The following is an 18,734-nucleotide window of genomic DNA, read 5'->3' as shown; positions in this document are numbered from 1 at the left end:
CCCTTACAGTCTCTTTAACTTATCCCATCCCTCTTTGTGTCATTAATCTCTGTCCCTCTTATGATCCTTTGTTTTCAGGTACCATCATGGGGAGTCCCATAAAGCCAGGGTTGCTGGCACCCTGAGATGGTACCCTCATCCTGAGTCTCCTCCATCCAGCACATCACTATAACACCCCAGAGGATTCACCTCATAAACCTCATCATTTTCAGTCTGCCATAGATCTTCATTAAATCCTTAAACTCACCTTGTTGTGGTCCTGGCTCGTGAACTGGAAATCATTTGGATTTCATATGAAGGAAAGAACATTGGACAAAAGTTCACAGACTTAATCTAAATCTGTTTCCACTCAATGTGAATTCCTGGAGGCTAATACAGCAACATACCTAAGATAAAGACACAGATACTAAAGAGGTTTTTTTCATCCACAAATTCTGCAAGGTCACGGATAAATGTAGCATCTGTTGGCGGATTTATTGTGAAGGATTTACAGCCTCACTGTGGCTGACGGCATTAGTGACGTGAGTTGTGGTCAAAGACAAGAACTAGTATGTATTTGACAAATTTGTACCATACCTATAAATATGAGGCACAAATTTGTCAAATCAGAACTACTAAATGCACCTTTTCTTGTGATTCCCTGACCTTTATTTGAATATATCTATTCTAAGTAGCTAAAAAAAGTCAAATTTTTAAAACAACTTGTGCTCTTTTAAGAAATAAAAATAAAAATGTGGTAAAATATTTAAAAATTGTTGACTTCTGATTTAATATAATCAAATCTAATCCGTGTAAAAATTTATTGTCCCTGAATTATGTCATAACACATACTTCTAGATAAATATTAAATAGTAAGGAGAGATACAGAATAAAAGGGAATAACCCATCATTCAGTGTCAAAAGGCTGCTTTTATTTAACCTGACTGCGTCACCATGGTAACAGATGCTGAATACATTATATGTAAAAGAGAATATTCAAATTAGTTTCAGATTTTTATCAGTTGTAAAAGAAAAGGGGAAAAAAAGAAAGAAAATCTCACTATTTGATGTAATAGGTGTACATGATATTAGAAAAATGTGAAAATAATTAGTCAGACTAAAACTCAACTTTTGAAATACATTCAGGGGTCATCCCCACGGTGCCGAATTGCAGTAAAACCACAAAAGTACTTTAGCAATCCACCCTTTGATCCCTTATGAAACCAGGGATTAGCCTCCATTAAACCGATCATGTCTGAAACCAGGTACCAAGGTAGATGCTAAAAGGTCTGTATTTATATATCACTTTACTGTATCTGGAGTGATACCTAAAGCGCTTAACAATACACATCACATTCACACGCTGATGGTGGACACTGTCATGCAAGGTGCTAACCACGACCCTTCAAGCGGATATGTCATCATCTGCACATGTGATACGTCTTGTTTTAGCTTTGAAGTGCTACTCTTTAATCACCATAGTGCCCCCCCACAGCCTTGTAGTCTGTACTACAGCAGTTTTGTGGGTATGGTGAAGCCTTTCTCCTAATTTTTGCCACCATTTTCACACCTGAACCAGCTTCAGTGTCATGTGGACATAACTTCTCATTTTAGTCTGACTGAAGTTGTTGTCCTGGAAGCAACAGAAGAAGTCAAAGCACAGAAAAAGTTGGTAATAACAGGGAATGACCAGAAGGGACAGTCTGCATCTCATGTTTGTTTTCTTCTTTTTTTTTTTCCCAAGTAAATCATTAAACACATACAAAATATACAGAGATGTACACTCTCTGTAAATTATGCTACCAATGTATTGTCGACTGGATTGCTTGTTAGTTGTTGTGGTCTTTGACCGAACAGGTTGAATGAACAAGCTGAAAAACAAAATAAAATAAAGTACAATTTAACATCAAATAAAATAATAAAAACAAATAAACATAATAAATAAATTATATAGAAATAGGCACATAAATAAGAGTGAATAGAAGCAAATAAATAAGTAATATAGAATAAGTAGATATATTAAAACGACCAGAAGTGGTTTGATGCAAATTTGTGACACCAGGTCTAAGGGGTTAAATGTCTTCAAGCCAAAGGATGTTGATTCCTCACAGAAATGAAATTGAGAATGCTGGTTTTGCCTGATGCTGGATAAACATCAGAGCCCTGCGATGGACTCATGACCTGTCCAGGGTGTACCCTGCCTCCCACCCAGTAGCTGCTGGGTTAGGCTCCAGGCCATCCATGAAAACAGTTAGCTAGTTACCCAGTTAGGTGAAAAGAGTTAGCTAGGTAGTTATTTTTATGAACTGACTTATAAGAGCACAGTTACTAAAAATGAGCCTAATGTGGAACATAATGGCTTTGTTTCATTTGGATTATAATTGGACTACAGTGAGTTGGACTGAACTGGACTGTGTCTGTAAAAGTACCTTGAGATGACTGTGCTGTGAATTGGCACTATGATAAAGCTTAAAGAAAAACAATAATAATAATAATTAACATGTTGTTTGCAGAAGAAGTAATGTACAAGTTTACTTTTATATGAGCATGCACTGAGGAGAAATGTGGAGATTAACAAATGCTCTCCATAAGCAGCACTACATCATATTGTTAGCTAAGGTAGCTTATTAGCAAAAGTTTCTAACACCCTTCAATGTAAAAAATGTAGACACTGTAGATGGATCCCTTATCTATGTAAAACATAATATATAACATCTCCTACTGCAACTGTCTTTAGTACCAAAGCTAACTGTAAAAGTTGTTTATGCCAGCAAAACCAACATTAGCATTGCTCACTAATGGGCTGGTTTTAATAACAGCAATTACTTTAGAGTTTTAAATATGGTTTTGAAGGAACTTAACTTCTTAAAACACACAATTAACACCAATATATACTATTACAATACATGTGCAATGTTTTAGCAACCACTATTTTTTTTATTTTATTTAAAGTTTGGAACTAAAGTAAAATGCAGTGACTGCTAATCTTGTTATTCATTTTAGGATGAATTGATGAGCCATTGTTCATTTCATCCCTAGACAGTTGAAAGTTCCCTTTGAACTGAGCATTTCCTTCCTACAGTTTGGAGTCTGAATTTACATGGCTGAACACCCTGTGGAGAGTACTTCAAAGAGAAACTAGTTGGCATCAGAACATACCCAAAGATAGTTCATATCCATCATCATCATACCCTTTATTGTCTGGTGAGCCAGCAAAGAAACCCTGTCTGTTCTGAACTTGCTTTGTTATCTACCTTACGGGGTGTTAGCATCCTCTCATTGGTAAAGGTATTAGCGTAAATGCTCAGTTGCTCCGACAGGAACAATGTCTGCTTTACAGTCTCAGACTTGTTTATTCATTTGGGGGTCTGGAAAACATGGCAATTTGTCCCTCTTTTTTAAAATCCCTTACAATTAAATGGCTACAGATTTATCCGTGGTGACATTTGAATTTTTGCAGGCATCAAAGGGCATTATTCCCACTGACCTACAGCCCTGGAGGCACTTCAATTTGAGTAAACGGCTGCAGACATGCCTGATGTGAATGCTCCCTGAGGAGGTTTGTTGATTCTGATCCGACCCAGCAGCAACAGTGAGAAGACAAACTGGATGCATCCACTGATCTGCTGCTAAGTATGCCTACAGGCGGTGGCATCATTGAATTACTTCCCCGCCTGGACTCATGTGACGATAGGTTTTTGTGAGGCTTGACTTAAGAAGTCGTCCACTTCAGAAGCTAAAGCTCTGGTATAAAAAGGTGTGTCATTATTGTGACTGCTGTGGGCTGAATTGAGAACCAGGAGACCCACAACCGCACAGCAGGCGGATTCTGGTTGATCTGCCCACATGTCAACGCTCAGTGCCAGGCGGCTAAATTAAGCACTAGTGAGTGATTAAATAAAAGGCTTCTCACGCTCGCTCAGCTCATCTCGGGAAAATGAAAATTGATTGATGACCGCTCAAAAGTTTAAATGAATGTAGTTCTTTCTGTTATTGCTCACAGCCCTCCTCTTCTTCCTCATCCCTTCTCCATCCTCTTATGTCCTCTGACAACTTTTTTATTCCAGTCTAATTAAACCCTCTTCTCAGTAACACTCATTCTTTTTTCATTCATCCTCTCTTCTTTCTTTTCTTTCTCCATCTGATGTTTCTTTTAATTTTCTTCGCTGCTCTTCAATCCTTTATCTTCTATTCTTTTGCCCTCTTCTCTCCATTCCTTTCCTGTTCTACCACTTCTTCCCCCTCTTCACTCTCCTCATCTTCCTGTCTTTTCCCTTTCCCTCTAATTTTTCTTTTACCTTTCTCTAATCTCTACTTTTCAGTCATCTTGCCTCTTTCTCTCTCTCCTCTCCTCTTTCCCACTTATCTCCCCATCATGTCGTTCTCTCATTGTTTTTCTGTCCTCCTCCATCTCCGTTTCACCCCTCTCCATTTCCTCCCACGCAGACTCTCCTGTCTAATACCTTCCTCTCATCTCTCACTCCATCCACCTTTCTCCTCCCTCTTCTTTTCCTGCTCATTTCTACTCTCAAATCCCGCTGGTCTTCCTTCTTTCCTTCAAAGATCTTGTCCTTGCTCCCTCTCCTCTTCACGGATCTCTCTCCCATTTCTTTCATCTCTCCTCTGTGAGTCTCTCCTCTACCTCCTCCTCCTCCTCCTCTCTGTTTCAGCAGTAGAGAACCACTGAACAGCGGAGGCAGCAGCACCTCTATCACTCAGCTCGGCAACAACTCGCACCAAAGTGAGGACCCCTGTTTTTCTTTCTTTTACCTCTCCCTTTTAAATGACATCCTCCTTTTAATATTTTTTCTTCCAATTCAATGTTTTCTGTCATTTCTTCTGTACTTTTCAATCCTTTTTTTTTTTTTTTCCTATATTGATCTATCTCGGAGTGCAGCAGTATGAGGGTACCATGCATCCCAAATAGGGTTTCTGTCCTTGCTCCAACTAGAGCATGTAGCCATATGCTTTTTTTCCCCCATCTCATTGGAAATAACTAGGCCAGTCTTGTGGCTTTTATACGGCACGTCAACTTCTGATTCCTGATGTGCATGGATCTGAACGGATATTTCAAGGTATGACTTTTTTTTTTTCTTTTTTTTTTAAAGATAATTTTAAATCATGCAAATCCTTCGTGCGGTGACAGACTGTTGGAACATGAGGACTGACATCCAGCAGCTCATTTCTGGGTTTATAATGAGGATGTCATGCAAAAAGGACTAAAGAAATGCAGGTGTAATTGTTATTCTGTGAGACAGATCATTTATTTTTTACAAATCAAGTATTTTGAAGCTGCAGGATGTTATTGGATGTTATTTTGGGCTCCTGAAAGCTTTTTTCTTCATCATTTTTTGTCAGAGTGGAACAAAGTCTCTGCATCAAATGCAAAGACAGTTAAAAACACCAGGATCATAATGTCAGTCATTTAACCAGGATGGACTTCTCAGTTATATCCACTCCTATCATGGCCACATTTCCGGCTACTTTACCACCAAACTCTTCTTTGGAGAATGTCAGCCAAACATCTTCTTCCTTGTCGAGGTCCCCTCCTCTGGCTCCTCACTCGCAGGTGGCCTCAGTGTTCATCGTGCTGGTGGTCACAGTCATCATTTTGGGGACTGTGGTGGGAAATGTGTTGGTTGTGGTGGCGGTTTTCACCAGCCGAGCCCTGAGGGCACCTCAGAATCTCTTCCTGGTGTCTCTGGCTTCAGCTGATATCCTGGTGGCAACACTGGTCATCCCCTTCTCCCTGGCCAATGAGGTAAGGTGTCTCTATTTGTTTTTCTTTGATCATTCTGCAATGAAATGCCAAATACTGTACATCTGGGTTTTAGCATGGCCTAGAAACAGGTGCACACTGTGATTCGACCAGCAGATTCCCTTCCAGGCATTACGTCACCACTTTTAAGAGAGCAGAGGGTAAACATGCGACAGATGAAGCAATATCTTCCACAGGAATCACAAAGTTACTGAACCCACTTTGCCTACAAACTTAATTTCAGTAAATGTTGGTAAATTTCCAGTTACTCACTCAAAGCTTTCACTTAGTTGACAAATGTAAATAAATAATTTAGTGTGTTTTTTATTGTGTTCAGTAAATATAAACCAGTTTAAAATGTGATGCTTCACTGTAAGAACATTTAGCTATTACTAATGTTTCAGTTGTGTTTGATCAGCTTCCTTTAAGAGACCTTTTAATGGTTATTAATTGTTGGAGTTTTTCAGAGACCTCTCTGTCTATTCTTGTTGAATTTATAATTTTAGCTGCTTAACAGAGTTTGGTTGTTGTTTGATTCTCCTCTTCACGGTGAGCCATACAATTTCAATAGGACACAGTTATGGACTGCAGGTAGGCCAATAAAACACGATGCGTGTTTGAAGTCATGCAGAATGAGGTGACAGAATCATAACATAAAAGATTTCACCTTTTTGGTAGCAGCATCCATCTACTTACCAATGGTACCTTCACACTTATGAGGTCATCCATGCCATGGACACTGATGCTCCCCCAGTATCACCACAGATGCTGAATTTTGCAGTTTTTTCCCTGATAAAACTCTGTTTCTCATCTTTGGTACCTGATGTTAGTTTATCTAAAGAGCAGCTAAAACATGGACTCATCTGACCAAAGAACTGGTGTTGACTGTTTTTCTGTCCATCTGAAATCAAGTCCACAGAACTTGTTTTTCCACAGAGTTGAAATATGGCTTCTTCCTTTTGGATGCAGCAGTGGACTATGTAATGTACAAATGGTTTTCCAAGGTTCTCCAGGTTTTTCCTGCAGTGCTGCCTGAGGGCTCAAACATCATGAATAAACAACAGATGTTCTGTCCTTGGCTTTAACACAGAATTCCCCAAACTCCTTGAATCTGGTCACAATTCTGTTCCCTAGAAGATTAAAGACCAAAGTTCTTCACAATTTGTCATTGAGAAATGTATTTTTGGAACTAACTGATGAGCCACAACCATCCATGCTTGAAAAGACTAAACCTTCAGTGGATGTTCCTTTTATACCCAATCCTGACTCCCTCACCTTTCATGAACCCACCTGCTGTTTTATTGATTTTTTTTTTCTGATGTGTTACTGGCATCACGTTTTAGACATATTATTCTTTAAAGTGGCTAAATGATACATATATATATATTTTTTTTGTATTTCTAAAATTTCATATTTTGTAAAGCTGTGTCTGTTAAAGCTTTAGCTTAATCGGTATCTGTGAAAGATTTCCCAACTTTCTGGATATGAGGTTTGTTGATAAAGTTATGTGGGTGGGGAAACAAATCTGAGTCCCTAAGCCAAAAGATCTGCAATTTACCACATGGCCACCCCTTCACCACTTAATTTAGACATTGTCACATTTAAATGAGGCAGCTTTTGCTTCCATCTTGTTCTGCTAAAATGTTTCAGTACCGTAGGGGACAAGTGTTAAAATAACATTCACTTGAATGCCAGGATGCAGCTTTTCTCAGCAGAAATTTTGCTCTAACAAGATGAGCAGTGTTACTCAACCTACCCCATTAGTGAAAAATCTCTTTTCCAACATCGACCGGGCCAAGATCTCAGCTGTACATTACACAGTGAAGAAACTGAAACTCTGATGCAAGTAAACAGATTTTTGTGGAAAAACTGAATGAAAATAGATTTTTATACATTTTTTGGGGGGGGGGGAGAACATTATTGTGATATTCTGTAAATACCAAAGTTCATCCACCCTGTTACAGGAGTCTTTTAATTATGACGTCATGGTGACTTTCACACCTTATTCACACATAAACAGGTATTAGTCCTTACGTACCAGGTCATGCCAGATGTAGTCCAGATCTTGTCGGTGCAAATCTCTTTGGCAGGATTTAAATATTTTACAAAATTGACTGAAATGGATAATTATTGTATTTCTAAAATGAGGAACATAGATATCAGAAAGCTCTCTGGAGGTCACAACTAATAGTACTCTAACACAGAGTCATTGTCCTGGTCAGACTTCAGGTTAATTTAACCCTTTAAAGCCAGACCCAAGAAAAAATAATGAGAATTAATTTTTTTTTTTTAATCTGAAGTCTTTATTTGGCCCTTTAACAAAGTGTAAAATAATTAACACAACTTTTTTTTGTATATTTACCATTAATTACAGTGTGATGTCAAAATTATTATAGTGCAAAAGGTATCCACCAGGGGGCAGAAGACAAATCTGTGTATGTCAGGATTTTGAGCAAAGTTTTTTTTTAACAATAAAGTGATGCAATAGGTCTTAGAAACTGTGTATCAGTTATGATCCATGCGGCATTAATGGGTCAAGTCAGTAGTTGTTGCAGAGTGAAAAGTGATTTTCATTTCAATGTAAAAATAAAATATAGTCTTTGATCTGTTTGACCTGCACATGGACACGCAGACAACTATAATGAGATTAAATAAGTGTGCTGTTTAGGTGAGACAGTGCATGGCAACAAATACTGTTGGTTTGTCAGGACATGTTTGAAAAACAGTGAGGAAAATATAAAAGTGCAGCTACACTCACCGGACACTTTATTAGGTTCACCTGTTCAATCGCTATTTAACACAAATATCTAATCAGCCATTCATGTGTCAGCGACTCTTTAGTCACGTAGAGATGTTAAAAATGACTTGATGTTGAAACAGAACATCAGAATGAGGAAGCCACAGCAGGAGAAGAGGTTCAGGCTGCCGGTGTAAGACTTGTGTGGGGGATACTTTCTTGTCCCACATTGGGCTCTTTAGTAAATATAATAATAATAATAATAATAATAATAATAATAATAATAATAATAATAATAATAATAATAATAATAATAATAATGTCAACACTTTGTTGAATCTAAGCCAGTGATGAAGACAAGGTGCACCTAATAAATATAAATAAATAAATATAAAAGCTTTGAATGGTCTGGTTGGAGGTCATAACACTGAGGAACTTACTTTCCAGCCGTCACATCATGCATCCAGTATAACATAAATCACCTTCATAATGGCTTGAAACAGAGTCAAGTGATCATTAGACTTTAGATTTATGTCATAGCATGTACAATCAGGGGTATTCACATGACATGAGGACACAAAGCTCAAGGGAGCATTTCGGCTCAGTTAGCACAGTAATGTCATCCTACAATCACAGGGTTGCAGTCCAGACTCTTGATCTTTCCTCATTTTACAGCCATTTTCTTGTTTCTTGTGGTGATGAATAGAAAGGGGGCATGACCCATGGAGTCACCGTGGAGATATCACTGAGGTATTCACAAGGTCATAAAATGACCCTTTAAGGAAATGCATAAATTTACTTTTTGCAGCTATTTGAATATTGTTTCATTTAAACAGTCAGAAGAGTCTTTTTTAGTTAAAGTGAGTATTTTAGAAAATTTCTTGGTTTAATCTGTTAGAAAAACTAATGGTCTGCTGCTGTGAACTAAAGAAAGGGTCTTAACTGTGACTAACCTGGAGATCACGGGGCGGCTGTAGTTCAGGATGAAGAGCAGTCGTCTGGCAACCTGAAAGTTCAGGTGTCCCCTGATTCCATGCCGAAGTGTCCTTGGGCAAGACACTGAACCCCAATTTGCCACCCGATGTGCCTGTCGAGGTATGATTGTGTGTGTGTGTGAATGGGTGAACGTGGCACGTGGTGTAAAAGTAGGGATGTCACATTTACAGATTTTCTTGGTATCAACTAAACACTCCTATTGTTTTCTAAAGGGATAGTTAATTAGATATAAGCATCTTGATAATGTACTTGTACTTCTTTGCACTAAAATAGATTTTATAATGTGGATTTTTAATTTTTTTATGGGTTATTACACTGTTATTTTTACTGGTCCAGCTAATGTGAGATTAAATAGCGCTGTGTATGGCCCCTGAACTAAACTATGAATTGACACCCCTGCTTTAGGGGGTGCTGGGCTGATTTATTCTACAGAGGGTACAACAATGAAAAACGTTTGTGAACCACCGTGATGGCGATGATGTGGTCATGTATTCAACATGAGGAAAAAGACTTTTTTCTGATTTTAGACTATAATTGTAATGATGCTGAACATTTTCTACTAAAACCTCTCGAGTCCTCAGGATAACTGGAAGGGAAACATGTTCAGAGCTGATTTGGAAAAATATTCATTTGTTACTTTGAAGTGTTATTTGTCCCTTTCCTATGAGTAGAATAAGAAATCACTTTGGGTTCCTTACTAAGCATTCAGGATGATTTTCTCTACTTATTAATATGTGAGATTTAGACTCTGAACATCTTTAATAAGATGTGAAAACCTATGATATTTAATAGTTTTCCTCCTGTTAGAGGTAGGTGGGTGTCTGCTTGATGTGTAGCTGGTGATTCCTCTGAAGTTCTCATCTTCCCCCAACAATAAGAGCCTTATACGTTTGCTTTTTATTAACTATTAATTCTTAAAATCCAACACGAGTATCACATGTATGTGGGTTTGTTTCTCTTCTTGTCTGCAGGAAGCCTCTTTTATTAAAAACATTTTTGTCCAGAGCAGCAAGCCTGGTACTCTGGGTAATCCCAGTCTTTCTGTGTGGCTCACCACACATCTGATAATTAAACTGCTTATGCTGTTTTCCAGATATGCACTGATGGAATTATAATGAGGGCGTTCATTGTATCAAGAGCTCTGACAAACCGGCAACAAGCGCTGATAAAAACGGAGAGAAAACAGAAATTCAATCAAACCCACTATAACAATATGTCTCAGTTTTCATCACCCCCTCATTCGTAGAATCGGAGAGGAAGTGAGTTTGTCCCAGAATTTATATAATACTGTATAATGAAATCTGAACTTTACACCAACTTTTACACTGCCAGAGGAATTCTTTTTTTGTTTTCAAAACTTTGTTATACAATTTTTGAGATGCTTCCAGGAAATAATCAGCTTTTAAAAGTTTGCTCAATCAGAGGAACTTTAAACCTTTCTGATTTCTAATAAACAACCCAATCCCTGAATAAATACACTGTTTAATCAATCAGTTAATCAATCAAATTTTATTTATAGAGCAGTTTTCATGCACAAAGCAACACAAAGTGCTTTATATAATAAAAAGAAATTCTGCATATTAAAACAAAATATAAAAGCCTATACCAAAGTATAAAACAGGAAATTCAAACACTCCTCGTTGTAGTCTCTTTCACACATGATCTCACACACATTGCACACAAACAAACAAAACACATGTACACTTGTACATGAACACAAACTCCATCTCTCTTAGCTGAATGTAAGTATAAAAATATCAACAGAATGAAAACATTTGGCTTGACGCTGCTGAGCGGAAACACTATCTTGGGGATCCCGTCACACTGGACGCCAGCCTACCCATGACCACAGAGGGTGCCGCCACAGGAACCACCCAGTTCAGGGCAGACCGGGATCCACACCACAGCCACAGGGCTGCAGTGCAGGACCCCCAGCCACCCAGACAAGTCACCATGGCAACAACCCTGCAGACAGAGCAGGTAGAGCTACAGGTGTGAAGGATCCCCAGGAGGAAAACACTGGAGTTAAAAAGTAAAAGCAAAATTAAATAAACTTACAAACAATAAGAACTGAAAAGAGCAAAAAGAATAGAAATAGAGATAAAGGATCAGGAAAATGATCAAGTAAAGTAAAATAAAATAAAGGAGTTAATAAAAACTGTACTTGGGTTAAACAAAACAATAAAAGGGAGAACTACATAAATAGGTGGTATTTAAAATAAATAGAAAAATATATAATTAGATATGTGAAAATCTAAACAAAATCAAATAAAATTCAGCTATGAGCTAAACTAAAAAGAAAGGTCTTAAGCCTTTTTTAAAAAAAAGGAACGGTCTCTGCAGCCCTGAGGTTCTCTGACAGGCTGTTCCACAGTCGAGGCCCATAGTGGTGCAGTGAGGCCTCACCAGAGGTCTTGGTTCTGACTTTGGGAACACTAAGAGACTGGTACCAGAGGACCTCAGGGTCTGAGAGGGTTCATAATTTAAAAGCAGGTCTGATAAATAGGAAGGTCCATTTAGACATTTACAAACAACTAAAAGAACCTTAAAATTGGTCCTGAAACGCACGGAGAGCCGATGCAGCGATTTTAAAACTGGTGTGATGTGTTCCTGCATCCTGGTCCTCACCAGAACTCGTGCTGCTGAGGTCTGGAGTAATTGTAGGTTAGAAATAGACTTTTTAGGAAGACCAGAGAGCAGGGCATTACAATAATCTATTCTGCTAGAAATAAAAACATGCATAAGCTTCTTGGTACAGGCAAGAGCGAGAAAAGGGTGGACTCTGGCGATGTTTTTAAGATGGTAAAATCCTAACGTGTGGAATAAAATCCAGCTCAGAGCTAGCACCCAGATTTCTACACACTATGAATATTTAAAGTTTTGTAATTTTGGTAAAATGATCTCTCTCTTTTTTCTTCAGTACATAGATAATTAAAACTTCAGTTTTAATTAAACAGCTGTAGTATTACAGTGTTTACATATGATTATTTTCTTGTATTTTTTAAATATGGGGAAATACCAATTAGATTATGTAAATAGGCTGGAAGTTTATGTCTAATGTAAAATAACAAGAAAAACCTGAAAATACATTGAATTTCCAACTTTTGTAAAGGAAGTATATTTTCATTTAACATAAACAATTATGTAGCAGTAAGAACGAAACTTTAATGCAAGCACATACTAAATACCAGAATAAAATTGCATGAAAAACACAATTAATTGACAATTTATTTGCATTTCTACAGTTACTGTATAATTAATTGTTATTATAGTTAATTGCTGGTGTATGAATGTGTGGATGAATGTTCGGCGATGGTCGGAGAGGCCGTAGGCGCAGACTGGCAGCCACGTTTCCGTCAGCTTGCCCCAGGGCAGCTGTGGCTACGCACGTAGCTTACCATCACCAGGTATGAGTGAGGAGTGGATGAATAATGGATTCACACAATGTAAAGCGCTTTGGGTGCCTTGAAAAGCGCTATATAAATCTAATCCATTATTATTATTATTATTATTAATTGAATTCTTTAAAAAGCCATCTCATGTAAAAGTAAAGATAAAAACTGTATTTTTATTATGGAATTTTACAGCAATTTTGAAATTTTGTTCTGTTATTTCACAGTATTTTTCTGGTATCCCAGCTGCCGTACTGTTAGATTTTTAAAAAATTTTCCAAGGTAATTTCCCTCCTGGCCCTGTGATGGACTGGTGACCTGTCCGGGGTGTACCCTTCCTTTCACCTGCTAAGTGCTGGGTAAGGCTCCAGCTTCACCATGACCTTTAACTTGATGAAGCAGTATAGATAATAATGATGGTGATGATGAATTTTCTTCTTCTGAGCAGTGTCCTGGTGGTTGCATGGGAAATAATTCCATAAATAATTAGATATCAGGCTTCTGTTTCTGTCCAGCTCCAACTCTTGAACAAGCTTGATAACTTTGCGAACAATGTCGCTACAGCTATGTCTGTCTTTCATTTCAAGAGAAAGTTGGGATAGTTTTAAAAATATAAATAAAACAGTGATTTACAGACCTCATAAATATTTTTTTTATTTAGAATAGAGCAGACATGTTACTATTTAATGAAAAATATCAACTAATATTGAATCTGCCGGATGGATAGGGCCAACAGAAGGCTGGAAAAATGAGGTGCTAAAAAGAAACAGCTGGAGGAACATGTTTCAATTAATTTGTTAAATTAGCAACAGCGAACTCGTATTGATGGAAACAAATTGGTCACCTTTTTTATTGATATTTTTTATACTAGACAGCCCTTAATGACATAAAAAGTTTGCATGTCAGAGTTAAAAACTGTCTGTTTTATACACTTTGGCCTCATGTGAACATTAAGGCTTGAGATATGAACCATTTTCTGAACCAATTTGCTGGAAAGCTTCAATGCTTCATGAGGCTTCATCTGGCCATCATTAACTCTAAACAGGCAGAAAACATCACAGGAAACAGGCGGGGCAAAGACAGAAAGATGCATCCGAAACAGGCACACGTGGCAATGGATAATCAAACCAGGAAAAAGGGCTGGAAGGTCATGTAACAGGCACAGAAAAAAACTATCTTACAAGAAATGAATGGACTGATGAGGCTTATATACTGGTTGATTGGTGAGTGGAAGACTAAAGACCCATTTATGCTCAATGCAGAAGATGACAACTACGACATAAAAGATGCAGGAAAGTGTGAGGGCGGTGACATATAACAACCTTTAAAACAGAGGTACCTATTTACATATATAACGGGAGCATAAAATGGGCCTTAATGGTGCACAGGTGAGCTTGGCAGGCTGATGAGGTAGGCGTGATTGACAGGAAGAGTGGAAGATTACTGGGAGATGCATTGAGTCACGACGAGAACTGTGAGAAAAGCTGTCATGCAAAAAGAAGCCATATGTGATCACAATTCAGAAACCTCACCGTCTACTCTGGGCTAAAACTCATTTAAAATGGATTGAGGCAAAGTAGAAAATTATGTTGTTGTGTCTTCTGGACTAGAGAGGAGGGGGGCCATCCAACTACTTACCTGCACTAAATTGATATGTTTGCATTTCTGGTGGTATGGGGGTTCATTAGCAACTACTAGCAACTAGATCACTTCTGGAAAGGCAAAAATAAATGTAGAAAGGTAAAGTCCAGAGCTTTTCCCAAAAATATTTGCACATCGTGAAAGGCAAAATACAGCCAAGGAGACCCTGGATTGTTGAACAGGTCCCAGAGATCTCCCCATTTCCTGGATTGTTGAACTATAAAATAAGCTTAAGTTTTTCATGAAATAATCGCTTCCAACATTTGCTGCTTTGTCTATGTTGTATTTCAGACAAAATATCCACATTTTTTATATGTTACAGTGTAGCAATGACACCACCAGAGTCTGTTTGAACTCTGCACCAATCTGCCCCCCCCCTTGAGGGTAGAAACTATTTCAGAAACTCACACTTACATGTGCAATTTATTGCTCACAAAAGGATGTTAAACATATATAAGCATGTTCACTAGTTCACTATCTAGGTCACATTTATGCTCATTAACATTAAAATCAAGGTGTAGTAGTAGCTGACTGAATTTTTTTTGGCAGATATGAGAGGCAACCTAATGGATGAGTTCTTAGGATGCATATTATGTGGGCTAAAGTGGTGTTTTAGCACCTGAGGCCCTGGCTGAGCTCCTGGCTCGTTCCTGGCTGCCCGTCATTGGGATATACTCTTTATAATTAAACATGTATTGGACGAGAGGCATGTGGGGATCCATCCATCTACAGGCTATGCCATGCAGAGTAATCTAAATCAGGGTTGGAGAGGTGCTGGAGCCTATCCAAGCTTCTGCCAGGCAAGAGGTATGGTACACCCTGGACAGCCTATCACAGGACCAACACAGAGAGACGACCACTTATACATGCTCACGCTTATCCCTAAGAAGAATTTAGGGACAGATCATGAACATCTGCACCAAATTCTGCAGTGTTACAACCCATAGTAACAGCCATGAACTCATCGACTGGAGAAAAGAGCAAGAAGATGAAAGAAAAGTCCTTGTCTGTCTGTGAGCATTTTTAATGAGATGGCAGTATGTATGAATAATTGTTCAACAAGTGCTTGTCAGCTGATTTTTTTACCATCTTTATCAGAGAAATTATCCAGATGTGCCACCTGTGGAACCATTGCTGAAAGTATTCAGCTTACAGTTGGTTAAATGTATATTTTTATGGCCAATCTGCACAGCAGTGTAATACATGCCTCTTAATTACCTTCTGGACATAACAATACAGGAGATGTGGAGTTATAGTTTGGGCTTTGTCTCCTGTTTTTGATTTAATTCTTCCTGTAAATGAACTGTGGTTAAATCAGAGGTTTTGGTGGAATTTGTTGGGACTAAGATTGTCAGACTAAATCACTTTCAATGCAGATGGATTGATAGCTGTAAACTAACAGTAAGGATTTCCTCTAGAGTTTACAAAGCTACAGCCAACATAGCACTAATGAGATATTGACTGAATTTTTACTTGTAGGTGAAATAATCAAGTAGTTGCCGGCATGAGGCCTCCCTGATCGACTGAAGCTTATTTGAAAATTTATTGTGACCATAAATAACTTCTCAGGTCACATCTTAATGGCTTTTTTTTTCTCTCTTTCCAGGTCATGGGCTACTGGTATTTCGGTTCCACCTGGTGTTCCTTCTATCTGGCTCTTGACGTCCTGTTTTGCACTTCCTCCATTGTCCATCTCTGTGCCATCAGCCTCGACCGATACTGGTCCGTCACTAAGGCAGTAAGCTACAACCGCAAGCGGACGCCTAAACGGATTAAAGTGATGATCAGCATCGTTTGGCTTATATCGATCATCATCTCCTCTCCACCGCTTCTTATGTCCCAGACAGAGAATGATTTGGAGATGGACGACGAGGAGAATGTACACAGACAGGAGTGTCTCATCAACAACCAGACGTGGTATATCCTCTCCTCCTGCCTGGTGTCTTTCTTTGCTCCTGGAGTCATCATGATCCTTGTTTACTGTAAGATCTACCGTGTTGCAAAGCAGCGAGCCTCCACTGTGTTTGTGGCGAAGAACGTGTTGGAGCGGCAGCCATCGCAGTCTGAGACGTGCTTCGTGGGCACTCCCATGACTTGTCAAAGGAAGGGCAAAGTTCCTTATGAGCTGGACAGCCCGCGGCCTGCTAACCGATGCAGCTCTTCCAACATAGACAGCAACAGCAGCACTCACAGGAGGGAAGAGTTGGATGACATCGACCTCGAGGAGAAGAACTGCGAAGCTGACATGAAACTATCCTCCAAATTTTCCTCATCCCTCCGCCTTCCGCGGAGGGCTGTTGGGAGGGTGAAAACAGAGGAGGGAAGGGACGGTGAGGGAACAGCAAACAGACTGAAACCTCCTCCTCCTCCCCCATCCTGCGCCTCCATATCATGGGCATCATCCGATCAGTGTTCCAATCACTACCTCCTCCCCTCTCCTCTGCCTCTCCGCAGCAGGCAGATGTCTCTGTCCAAAAACAAAGTGGCACAAATGCGGGAGAAGCGCTTCACGTTCGTTCTGGCTGTGGTGATGGGAGTTTTCGTCTTGTGCTGGTTCCCTTTCTTTTTCACTTACAGCCTCCATGCTATCTGCAGGGAGAACTGCACCATCCCTGACACACTCTTCAACCTGTTTTTCTGGATCGGATACTGCAACAGCTGTCTGAACCCCATCATATACACCATTTTTAACCGAGACTTCAGGAGGGCCTTCAAGAGGATTTTATTCCACACTCAAAAACAAACATAAGCTGAGAATGTATGATGTTTGTGAGTGGCTTTCAGCTTGCTCACACATACACAAAAACACACAAATGTGCACACAGTTTCAATCCTGTTTTCCACTGTGCTGTCATATCGACATTAAAGGGCTTGTCACTGAGCTGGAGTATTAATTTATTATTTAAATACTCACTAATTTATTAGATAATCCCTTTCTTTTCCATCAGAGAAAAATTATTATTACACAGCAATGCAATAAAGTGTTTCAAACCTACTTCCTTGATGCAGCAACAGTTAAACATCGCGTCTTGTATTGTGCCTGAACCTGAATGTTAATTAGAAGAAAAAGGCTGCAGGGCCGTGAACCAAGTCCCTGCGGTGCTTCAAGATGTATGTGCTCTGTAGCAAGCAAATTGACTGGCTGTGCAGTCCATACATTGACACAAAACTAAGCTATAGGGAGCAAAGATAAAAATGACTGTGCTTTGAATAATACACAAGGCGTATAAAACAAACGTGTGTGCATGGGAGTAATTAAACACCAGCAGCATCTAAAGTTCAAACTTCAACTTCAAGTGCAGACATCTGAACAGCACAGTCTGAGAAAGTTACTAGTTTGTCATGCTACAACAATGTTCTGTTGACACTGCACAGCTCGGGGGCAAAGGCATTAAAAATTCATGCACAGCTAACAGATGGGCTGAGCTGCTGCAAACAGAAAGCGAGAGGACAAAACAGAGAGAGTACAGGAGAGGGAGGAAAGACAGTCTAACTAAGCCTGAATCTGAGTAAACATAATCAAGCTGATGCTTGTACAGAGGTGGATATTGTCTTTTGTATCTCAAGATGAAATAACTGGACAGACAGCTGAGGAATGTACGGCTCAAAGCTTGTGTTTTGTGAAACACCTAAAGAGCTGAACTTGAACATGATCTGCAAATAAAAAATACACAAAGCATCAATCACTGCAGAGTTAATAACTCACTTCATGCTGATTGTAGGAGACTTTGTGTGATAAAGATCATCATTTCGCATTAAGATGATAACCGTGCCTGATGCGTTTATCTGTTCAAACACAGACATGAGTGTCTGCAGCTGCTGAGGGAGCAAAAAGTCCAGGAATTCATTCTGGTTGCTATGCAACAGTAACTTTGAAAACAACTCATTTGCTGATTATTTATGTACTTATTAGCAAGCTGATTTGGCCCCACTATATCTAAAAGAAAACTAGCACTTGCTAACATCTGGCTTTTGAATTCAGTCCCCATCAAATGATTCTGCAGCAGTCTTGAGTATTTATCATCTCAGCAGTGACTTAAATATGGAACTCAAATTTGCATGCTAATTTTTGATGAGGGCTGAAATAAGTGGACACAACTTCCTTTGTTTTATGATCAATATGGCTGAAACTTGTTCAGCAAGTTGATTTCCTTCTTACTCTAGATCACAAGGACTGTTTTCTTGTCATAACAAGATAATTTATGTTGTTGGCACTGTCCCTGATGTCCAC

At 39.0% G+C, this 18,734-nt stretch overlaps 1 protein-coding gene across 1 annotated transcript; it reads left to right on the top strand.

Moving 5' to 3' along the window:
- Positions 1–4,591: 4,591 nt before the first annotated feature.
- On the top strand, positions 4,592–17,365 carry LOC121640797 (alpha-2Db adrenergic receptor-like). Its single transcript, XM_041986677.1, has 2 exons — positions 4,592–5,740; positions 16,110–17,365. Exons 1-2 carry the CDS (start codon positions 5,414–5,416, stop codon positions 17,250–17,252), a joined length of 1,470 nt encoding a protein of 489 aa, XP_041842611.1. The 5' UTR covers positions 4,592–5,413; the 3' UTR covers positions 17,253–17,365.
- The last annotated feature ends 1,369 nt before the right edge of the window (positions 17,366–18,734 follow it).

Source organism: Melanotaenia boesemani, chromosome 1 (assembly GCF_017639745.1).
Source record: "Melanotaenia boesemani isolate fMelBoe1 chromosome 1, fMelBoe1.pri, whole genome shotgun sequence".
NCBI classification, from domain to species: Eukaryota; Metazoa; Chordata; class Actinopteri; order Atheriniformes; family Melanotaeniidae; genus Melanotaenia; species Melanotaenia boesemani.
The sequence above is the reverse complement of the archived record's forward strand: the minus strand, read 5'-3'. Positions and strand labels throughout refer to the sequence as shown.

Bases quoted from the DNA above. Each gene is read 5' to 3' on its own strand.
- LOC121640797 (XM_041986677.1), top strand. From the start codon at position 5,414: ATGGACTTCTCAGTTATATCCACTCCTATCATGGCCACATTTCCGGCT. The intron at 5,741-16,109 runs GTAAGGTGTCTC...CTCTCTTTCCAG, and splicing joins CCTTCTCCCTGGCCAATGAG to GTCATGGGCTACTGGTATTT.